The 10,651-nt window shown below is 38.9% G+C and overlaps 2 protein-coding genes across 2 annotated transcripts; one reads left to right on the top strand and one right to left on the bottom strand.

Annotated features, from left to right (window-relative positions):
• Nucleotides 1–271: 271 nt before the first annotated feature.
• LOC106158754 (uncharacterized) lies at nucleotides 272–4,364 on the top strand. The gene is made up of 2 exons (XM_013534836.2): nucleotides 272–695; nucleotides 2,389–4,364. Exon 2 carries the CDS (start codon nucleotides 2,404–2,406, stop codon nucleotides 3,688–3,690), a length of 1,287 nt encoding a protein of 428 aa, XP_013390290.2. The 5' UTR covers nucleotides 272–695; nucleotides 2,389–2,403; the 3' UTR covers nucleotides 3,691–4,364.
• A 344-nt stretch (nucleotides 4,365–4,708) lies between these two features.
• LOC106158763 (uncharacterized) lies at nucleotides 4,709–10,396 on the bottom strand. Its single transcript, XM_013534859.2, has 6 exons — nucleotides 10,138–10,396; nucleotides 8,084–8,156; nucleotides 7,572–7,635; nucleotides 7,187–7,311; nucleotides 6,539–6,572; nucleotides 4,709–6,037 (listed from the first exon to the last, which is right to left on the bottom strand). Exons 1-6 carry the CDS (start codon nucleotides 10,253–10,255, stop codon nucleotides 5,966–5,968), a joined length of 486 nt encoding a protein of 161 aa, XP_013390313.2. The 5' UTR covers nucleotides 10,256–10,396; the 3' UTR covers nucleotides 4,709–5,965.
• Nucleotides 10,397–10,651: the final 255 nt, after the last annotated feature.

Raw genomic sequence — 10,651 nt, 5'->3', positions numbered from 1 at the left:
CCACACTGGTGTATTTGTTCCAAAAGGGTATTTGGTCTGTTTGCAGAGCGGGGTAGCACGTCAGTTCGGACATCCTAACAAGCAAACACAGAAAGTGATATCATAACACTAAAAAAAAGACGTTGTGGTAACGTTATGGTGACGTTATAAAACGTTCTGTGTGGGCTGGGTAGACCAGTTATCGTCTTGCCCACAGAAATCAACCCCAGCTTCATGGTGACTAGATCCTCATCGTTTCTGACGGAAATCTGTGTTCCCTGTGAAAACACAAATGATGCTGATTCAAAGTACACGTGCCCGTGACGACGGGATGTCTTGTGACATTACGTGGTCGCATCTGTGAAAGGAAACTAATTAAGAAGTGGTTAATTTCCTTGTGCTGATGACGTCTCCTATTGTAACAAATTTAACAAATCAACAATGTATGAAATTGTTCCCTGTCCATATAGCGGGGATCATGTCTGCACGGTAAAACAGGACACTTTTACTTTCAAAAGATAAGATTGGATCAGGTTGGTTATTCCCCGAATACATGTATTCTATGTATAAATACACGGAAGACAAACTTTCACTTCTGATGCGGAGGTGGATATAAAACTAGTTGAATTTTTAAAGCGATTCCAGTAAGGAACCGATACCAAAGCGCTTGGATGTGCATCTCTCGCGGTTGGTGAGAAGTCAGTTTCTTACATAAGGTAATTTGTTTTGTTTTATATTCTACAAATTTCTTTAAAAAACAGGTGGGGTCTTCGCTGGAAAGTATCAGGAGCCTGCGCGGTCTTAATACAGTATACAAAAGATCCCATTAACGCAGGTTTTATTGTTAGTTTGTTTATGTATTGTAACATATGCATCCACCTGAGTAGATTAAAATGACAAAATAAGTGTAATTTTAAATGAGTGTGCTATACTATGCCTATAAAAAAATCAGATTTTCACTTTTTCCGCGGAATCACTGAATTCCTAGATTTTTTTATTCATCTCTGTTAGACATGATGTCGGCCCCGGACTATCAGCTAATTAAGTTAGATTTTTCAAGTGGATCTTTTTAAACCCAGGCCCATGGCAAAACAATTAATCAGCATTTAATCGAACAGGGAATTTCTCACCCTTTCAAAACACTGTGTATGCATTTGTTAATCAAATTAATCTATATAATCTATATAAATTTAGGTCGGTTTGACTAAATATTTCTGGATATCCGCAGGCAAAGATCACCCCCGTGCGATAGATCGACTCTGATGCTTTGAATTCGCTGTTAAAAAACATTTTAAACACAAACATTCAACATTTACCTGGTGAATAGTATGGTTGTCTGCGTTTAAGTAAAAAGTGGGGAAAATGTGGCGAGAAATTTAAATCTGTTGAAGTACATACTCTGCACTATAACCGTATGCACTGCGCTTAGACTGTTCAAAGATTGAATAGGGGATTAGTTAATTCATCAGTTCTGCCTTTGTGTATTTTTTCTTCGATAAATTCATACTGATTTAATTTTATGGATGACATCCGAGAGTGCATTAATTTTCGCCTGTTCTAAAATTTTTCCATGAATCACCTCGCCGGTACTAATCTCTGTTTAACAGTCTGTGCCCACTCAAAGGGACCATTCCCACAGATATTTGGATCGATCTATCTCCCTCGGGAGTTTCACTAAATTGCTATCAAACTAACCAGCTTTTAAAAACGCCTGTCACGCCTAGTAAAGCTGTTAGGGGGTAATTATCTTTACCCCTAGCTGATTCGGCATTTAAGCCTCTTGAGCTGATAGCAATTTAACGTGAACCCCCAGGGAGTTGGGTCGATCCAGATGGATCGATCTAAGACTGCATTCCCAGAGATTTAGATCGATCCATTTGGATCGACCTAACTCTCTGGGGGTTTACGCTAAATTGCAGTCAGCCGAGCGCGCACCATAGTTAATTACCCCCTTACAGCTTTTAGTAGGCGGGACAGACATTTAGGCCTGTTAAGCTGACACCAATCTAGTGAGACTCCCCAGGGGGATAGATCGACCTAAATATCTATGGGAATAGGGTCTAAGTATTGGATCCCAGTCAAAGGGTTTTTTAAAATGTATGCGAACTCCCTGTATTAACCAATTTTCTGCTTTCACTTTTCTATTGCGTTCCTGATAGTGCTACAGCAGAAAGTTACACGTAATAAAGGGCCAAAATTATTTTATAAGAAAGTCATGTGGAAGATAAATTTTATACTACCATGATTTTATCCTTAATAAATAGCATTTATTAAATTAATATGTTTTCCTTGAAAATTCAATTCATATATGATATCAAAACATACTTAAATTCGAAAAGATAGGGGCAAAATACCAGCGGTAAACATCAGGCAATGGTATAAAGAAATCATTACATGTTTTTTTTTCAGGCGCAAAACATAAAAATGGCTGACCACGACTCCTCGTCTGACATAGGAAATTGTGGAATTTGCGTCCAGCCGTATGACGTAACAGACAGGATCCCTAAGCTTCTGGCCTGCCATCATACCTTGTGCCTCTTCTGTACATACAAACTAGCCAGTGGTGGTACCATAAAGTGCCCCATTTGTCGGCGTGTCACCAAGCTTCAGCCAAGTGGGGTTCCTGGGCTTCAGACCAACTTTTACCTACAGCACATGCCCAGTAGACGGTGTGACGCCATCAAGAGACCGACTGGCAAATGCTCACTTCATGGCAAAGTGATGAACTTTTACTGTGACAGCCACACCAAGGCAGTATGCTGCCAGTGCTTGCTGCTTTCACACAACAAGGAGCACTGTGAGGTCAAAGAACTCGTAGACGTAAAGGTTGCCATGCAACAACAGCTGACCAATCAGATCGCTGAAGTTGAAACCGAGATCAGTGATTTCAAGCAGCAGCTCGAAAAGATTGGAATATCCAGAGGGATATTAGCGGCTAGCAAAGAGGTAACGAAGGCTAAGGTTGATGAGATTCACAATGGTTATATGCAGCAGCTCAGTCTTTGGAGTGAAAAAGAAAAGGCCCGTATCGATGTTCAGTATAAGGAGGTGGAGATAAAGCTTAACAAAGCAGAGAGAGAGGTGAAGGCAGATCTCGACCGTGCCACCGGCCAAAAAAAGAAATATTGCACTGCAATTGATAATTTGGATGCCGAAAAAATCGATGAATTTGTGGCGGACAGCCAAAAGAATGGGAAACCCGCAATCATCAAAAATGCCGGCCAAAATGATACTAACAACATTCATCGAATTCCTGAAAATGTACAGATTCAATACATCCCGCCGGACAACTTCAGCAGTTATGGCGACATCTTGATGAAGCCATTTTCTGAACCGACAGTCAGAGATGCGGATTACCCGGATGTGATAGTAGAAGGCGCAACGGCGCACGTGACTTTTCAAATCTCGCCAGAAAACCACGTTGTTCGAGATGACTGTCAGGTCTCTGTTAGCATCAGTGGTCCAAATCTCGGCTATGTCGTGTGCCAAGGAAAAACGTGCATTGATTCAAAAGGGAGACACGTGACTCCTTTTCACGTGAATAGCTCTCATGATGCTTGGCAGGTGGTCAACGGTTCACACAATGTCGGTTTCAAGACCACTATTAGCTGGCGTGAACGACTGCTGCACGAAGAGGATTTCACTGCCGAAGTTGTAATGCATGGCTACGAATCATGGTACGAGAATGAACATAATGTGATGAATTTCTAAGGCATCCCATAAGCAAAAAGACTTAAAGGGATAACAGCTCTTCGTACGAGATCTATATTTCACAATAAAACATTTTAAATAACTCATAAAAATATAATATATTCTATTTTACCACAAAAACGGCAGTTAGCACTATTCTGAAATCTGTGCTTGCCATCGGACCATGTGACCTCGAAAGATGGCTATACTCTGTTATAATCTGTAAAAAGACAGGGACTAACTTTGAATGTAGAAATGGATTCATTAACTATTGGTAAGTATGGGGAAATTGTTGTATACTCCAGGAAAATTCATTTTATGGCCAAAATGAACAGTTGTTATCCATTTAACTGCCAACAAGTTACGATAATTGAGTTTCCCTTCGTTTCGGAGTATTTTGTTACATGTATACATTTTTGTATGTGGATATGTGTCTTAAGCGAGAGAGTCTGGTAGGATAGCAAACGTTGTATTGGCTCACCCGTTCTTATACATGTAGGTGAATTATTGTATGGTGTACAAAGCAAATTAAATATCCTGATCTACTGGATCTGATACACATGTCGGTAATTAAAAACATGTTTAAGTCTTAAAATTTGATCAAGTCTACAATCAGGAGTACACGCGCAAGAAGTTTATCTAATAAGATAAAGCCGTTTTCTGAAATAAACAAAGGAATTTTACTCAAAGGGCAATAGTTTTAAATTCGTTATTATTATTTTAATTTTTTTTTGTAAAGCTTTCTTTTTCTCTTCCTTATCCCTTCTGTCCCTCTCCTCCTCTCTCTTTCTGAGAGAAAACGCCAATATATTGTCGTTTAGCGATTCATAGGCCTACAGGGTACTGACCACTTCTCGTCAAGTATAAAGAGAGTGTTCCGTTTTTTTCTTTTCGGACAAGTTTGTGCTGGACAGCATGGGTTTAAACAATAACAAATAATAATAATAAATAAATAAATAAATAAATAAATAAATAAATAAATAAACACCGGTAAATTCAGCAACTCGCTAACTCAATTTCTCAACAGAAAAGCTTTGGGTAGCGTAATAAGAACGTTCTTTATTAAAAGATTTTTTACAATCTTACACAACTCTCCCTGCATTAAGAAATATCCTTCGTAACACAAATACCGCGAGAAGCACAATCAAAACCGTCAAAACAATTGCTTTCGCCACTATCGCATTTTCTGCTTGTTCTGTTCCCATGACGTGAATCCGCCAATGAGGATCCGCCTTAAGCGCTTTGACAGCAGCGGAGGTTGTGCTTTGTACAGTGTGCAGTGAACAACGGGAAGTTGGGTCCAGATTATGACTAAGGGCAACCGCAGGCGTACGCACGGACGCATTGAGCGTATAGTATCCCCTAAAGCCCAAATTAATATCTATGTAGGTTTATCCTTATGATTTTGCACGATTTCACGTATAAAAATACTTGTGGAACACGTGGGCTTGAAACTGGTCACGTACCAAAGCGCTAATTAACGGAGACAAAAATGCACTTTCATAATAAGATAATAAGCAGGGCGCTGATAGTTCTCTCCTCACCATAGTAACTCCGCTTTTTGTCTTTGTCAAGCTCCAATTTTGCATCAAAGTTTAAAAATACTTATTATTTTATTGACCTTTGTGTAGTCACTTTGACATTTTGAATTCCAAACTGTAGTTGCAATTATCTCCTCCTTTTGTAGCGTTTGTGCGTGTGTGTGTGCGTATATAATAATAAGAAATACATAAATGAGTATTTAAAGTCTAAAATCCATCAGAGATGTCAAGTAGACTGCACATATGCCCTTCATAATAGGAGTAATAACCTAACAGATTACCATCTAAATTATTATGCTAAAGAAACTGTTATCTCCAAAATGAAAAGAAAAGTTCAATTTCGATGGAGTTTGTTTCGTAAATTTTAGTTTTCAGTGAATCCAGATGTATATTTAATTATATATTTGGGGAGACGCAGCTAACAACCTTATACGAATCGATATATAGCATATCATCTTGTTATTACTTAGATTGCATACTTAAAATAGTTGCGGCCTCAGAATTTTCGATTACACTTGTTGTGGGCCGATATGAAAAATATGTATATGTTCATATTAATTCAACAGGCTTTTCCTAGAACTTCACCAGCTGGCCCTTTGGGTCGCATGGTTCTAGGAACTCCCTGTTCCAAAGACGACAAATTGTCAAGTTACTGAACAAATTTACAAAGTTTTTTCCTGGACTGTTTCTAAGCATTATACTGGTGTTTGGTGTGTTAACATCTGGGGTTTATCATAGATAATACACTGCTTTCTTCACACAATGTATAAGTCCGCGCACTGATAAAATTCAGCCGGTGCTTTCTTGTTCTTCGTGACATAGGTAACCTGAAAAGTAACAATTGAGATATATTTCTCCAAATGTATTAAGCCTTGCACATTGAGGTTTTAATAATGACTCGTACTTAGATCTAAACGTACCATTTGATGAGTAATGGATACAAATTCACAAAGATAATCTGGTGCAAGTCCATAAAAAGGGGCATGAGCGAATATCAAGTTTGAATAAAATCCGTGCATTTACAGGTAGCCATAGTCACGGATCACTTTTACATTAGATTTTGATAAATATTTCGCTGGCTACTTTTGGGAACTTTTCGAGAATCTTTACATACAGCTGATGTCATCGCTGGCCCTAGTAGAGGGTGGCGAATTAAAGGTGAACTGTGGTAAGATGAGGACAGTCTTTTGTGACCTCCTATAGCTACAGCATTTTTACAATAACCCCGACCAGTTTCGTAGTTTCTTTTGTAAACTTAAGAAAATTATTTTTCTTTTATTTATAACGACAAAAGTTACCTTCTCATGTATTATATTTGTGTAACTTACCTGCAAGTATCGTTTCACACCTTTGTTTACTTTTCTGAAAAAAAGACAAAGACAATATTTTTGATAATTCTAATAACTCTGAATCTCTCTCTCTCATTCTTCCCACTATGCGACGTTATTCAGTTTAAGTTGCCATGTATAAATATACAATTTCATGTGTTGTCTGATGTGTGCGCGTGGGCGCGTGTTTGTGTGCACGTGGAGCCTTGGATTCGTTATCGCGAACGCCGAATTAACGTCTCAAACCGCAATACCATGACACAAACGTTAAACAAGTGGTATGTAGGGAGCGTAAAAAAGCATGAACTAGCTTTCATCCGGGCCTCTACCTGTTTGTGTACATGTTCTTTTTCTGAACCCCGAACAAATTACAATACAGGTATGATGCGCTCTCGATAATATCCGGCACATAAAAAAAACGTATCAAACATGTACTGTAGGTAAGCAAATTAAAGGTTCCCGATTTGCATCGCAGTGCTCGCGTTCAATAATTTTACTTTCTCACCAAAAAATGGAGGTCCGAGTCGTTAAATCGGCGTTCGCGAGCAGAAACCTGAAGCGCGAGATCACGAACTGTTGATTAGATGATTAGTTTCTAAAACCTTAGCTTAAAGAAACAAGCACAAGCCAGCAAAACGCAAACCTTACCCCACGTAAGGAATGGTAATCTCATATGTGTAAAGGTGAAGACTGGGCTCCCCTTCGTCTGGTATTTCAAGCAACTCCGTACTGGTATTCTTCATAGGGTCCCACATCAAAACATTGAAATAGCCCTAAGATAAACACAATATGACATAAATACTATACGGATATTTTTTTTACTTAATTTTTTATATTTTATTTGATTTATTACTATTCTATATATATTGTCACATAAATGATTCATTCATATCGTAGTTATGTGCGACTGATGTGAAAAAAAGAAAGAAAAGGCACATGTACGCACAGAGAGAGAGAGAGAGAGCGGGGCAGAGAGATGGGGTGGGGGTGGGGGTGGGGGGGGGGGAGGCGAAGGTAGGGGAGGGCGTCATACCGGACTAGTCTCAGTGTAGTGGTCAAGGTTCTTCTGGAAAACTAGAGGATATATCGTGTCGGACCTAAAATAATAATAATAATAATAATAATAATAATAATAATAATAAATAACTTACAGATGTATTTCTTATCAATTGCTTTAACATAATTATTTTAGTTGAAGGTGTTTATTTTCTCATCTAGGTCTTCATCTAATCATGGGAGTGTATATCCCAACTACTTCACGTGATCTAATGGAAAACAAGCCCGAGTTCAATGCACAAGGACATTATTACTTCGCCCTATTCTTAGAGACCATTCCCACAGATATTTAGATTGATCTATCCCCCTGGGGAGTCTCACTAGATTGCTGTCAGCTTAACCGACTTAAAATGTTTGTCCCGCCTACTAAAAGTTGTAAGGGGGTAATTAACTTTTGTACGCACACGGCTCCCGGAAGCTGACAGCAATTTAGCGGGAGTTAGGTCGATCCAGATGGATCTATCTAAATCTGTGGGAACCCAGTCTTACTTTAGCGCTATGGTGGGTGTCTTGGCAGACCGGCCTCCACACGGCCCTTTGGTGAGGCCACAATCCGTGGCTCCTTAATAAGAAGAATAAGAAAAGATTACTTAATTTTGATCATCAAAGTCCTTTATAATATTATACTGTTATATAAAGTATCATAGTATCATATACATGTAAATGATATATATTATATATCATCATGAGAGAGAGAGAGAGAGAGAGAGAGAGAGAGAGAGAGAGAGACTTAAAATTTAATGTAAAGTTACAATGTATTTTATAACAATATTAATAATGATTATTCATTTTGAATCTAAAATCCAAATTTCTTTAGTAGACTTCATAATATAACGTGAACAAAATAAAAAAAATCTCTAGTTAAAAAGTTTACTGAAGCAAGAAAATAAAAAATATGTAAAAGAAATAATGCAGAAATTAAAATGTTACGTAATCAGTCCACCAACATAACCTGTTTGTGCCACATTCACAAAAAATTTTCGTTGAAGGAAATAAGCATTTTACACAATTTCGACCTCAGATCCTAAAGATGAATTATTCCCATACGTAGCCCAGTTTTATGAGAGAATCAAAATTTTAACTCGGGGCGTTTTATGTAATCCACCAAACCATATTCAGTTAAGTTCGCAGATCGCGGAGAAAAAAGTACAGTGAAGACAGTGCAAAATGGTTTTCTGAATGTACATTATTCATGCCAAAGAGTTATATAACTCTATGTTCATATCAGCCAACCACATCTCGAAATAAAAAAAAACTAGGCCAGCTTATAGAACGGCCTTAGTGCACTGTACTGAGACTACAAAAGATCAGTGTGTACACGTTATGTAAGCCGACCCGACCTGAGGATTTTTTGTGCAGACGTGGCGACCTTGGAGGATTGTCTACTACTACTACTACTACATTCACTCTTGAAATCTCACAGCCCTTCTGTCAGTATTCATAACATCGATAATTTTCTGCTAAGTAAAAAAGGGCGAAAAAAGTGAAGCAAAGATACATGTAAACAAGCGTACCGACTGTTCATAATTCACACTATAACATATAGTATATCAGCATATATCGACATGGTTATAACCCATACCGGCATTTCAATAGATTTCTTCAAATACATGAGTCAGAATATGCAGCTGTTTGCTATAGCTTGATCAATAATATCAATGTCCAAAGGACCTTCATATTTTTCAAAGCACACCGAATGGCGGTCATTTATTTACCCTACATGTCTGCGCGCACCTGTCTCAAAGAAAACCTTGAATGGTAGAGGGCCAAAGGACAAGTGCAGGTTTCACCCTAACTGTAATAATGGTACTTAAAAAAATATATGCGGAAATCTATATATATATATAGCGTTTTACTTTTACATAATAAGTAGCCGGGGGAGAGGGAGAGACGCGGTCAGTTGTGAAGAGATGTCTCCGAGATTGTACAGTGTGTTAAGCCCAACACATACACTGTACGCACGTTTGTCCCTGTACTTGAAACCTGTAAGAGACAAAAGACAATGTCTCTGGCACGTACCTGTACACTGAAGCAAGTGATTAAAGTGGTCTCAGGACACACAGACCTTCTCTCCATCTTTTCAGGCCAAAGGGGCCGTGCTTTCGATCCTGTCATCCTCCTCCCAACACACACACACACACATACCGGTGACCTGCCCACGACCGACCCGAGTTAGTGAGTATCAAATTTTCTTAAGAATAAAGCTCAGGCCTATAGCAAGCAATTTCAAAAGGTTGGTTCTTTTCCCATAAAAACTTCATGTACCTAGATCAAATTTTACCTAGAGTGGACCTTTTCCCAACAAAAGGGGCGGTTCTTTTGAATCCCCCGAACCCCCCAGGCTACAGGCCTGAAGCTTGAACATGCAACCTGTCGCATTTATTGTGTTTACAGCACTGCATACTAGCTAGGTATCTGCACTATTTGCACTACATGTTTTAACTTAATAGTACAGTAGTACTCTCATCAAAATACTGGGGAGCAGTACACTCGTCAGAGAGATCAAACCATTTCCCTAACTCTGAGAGAACTATAACGTTTACCTGGTTTGTTGAGGCCAGACATAGACCCACGCTGCGGAGGACTGATCAGGCACAAGTGACTGTCAACAACGTACGGCAACGCCAACGCCATCAAGGTGAGGAGAACACGGAACGCCATGGCTCTCGTTAGTACCTGTCAACCGATCTGTACCCCTAGACTAACAAGAGAGCGGGGTAAGGCAGAATTATTTCAGTGTTGCAGACAATGACAAACATGCGTCGTTAAATATCAGGTCACTCTCAGTACGCACGCTTGTGTAAGAGTGTTATATTTAGAATAAACTTGGCCAACTTCTTTATTGTTTATTTGGACCCTTTTCCGCGCACAGCCTCGATTTCGATACACAGGTGTATCGTTTTATTTAGATGACATTTCTAAAAACAAGATTTAACTAGACCACATTACGTAAGAAAAGAAGAAGTCTACGCGTGCCGTTTCTTTATCTTGTTCAAGAATAAAAGCCTCAGCGTCGATGGTTTTGAAACAATTTATATATGTGTAGCACTATCAGCC

Source organism: Lingula anatina, chromosome 8 (assembly GCF_051362555.1).
Source record: "Lingula anatina isolate TDL-2025a chromosome 8, LinAna3.0, whole genome shotgun sequence".
Classification (NCBI taxonomy): Eukaryota; Metazoa; Brachiopoda; class Lingulata; order Lingulida; family Lingulidae; genus Lingula; species Lingula anatina.
This window is presented reverse-complemented; position numbering and strand designations above follow the sequence as displayed.

Excerpts from the sequence above, each read along its gene's own strand:
- LOC106158754 (XM_013534836.2), top strand. The coding sequence starts at position 2,404 with ATGGCTGACCACGACTCCTCGTCTGACATAGGAAATTGTGGAATTTGC.
- LOC106158763 (XM_013534859.2), bottom strand. The coding sequence starts at position 10,255 with ATGGCGTTCCGTGTTCTCCTCACCTTGATGGCGTTGGCGTTGCCGTAC. Across the intron at positions 7,312-7,571 it reads ACTACACTGAGACTAGTCCG|GGCTATTTCAATGTTTTGAT; the intron begins GTATGACGCCCT and ends TGTTTATCTTAG. Across the intron at positions 6,573-7,186 it reads ATTACCATTCCTTACGTGGG|AAAAGTAAACAAAGGTGTGA; the intron begins GTAAGGTTTGCG and ends TCTTTTTTTCAG.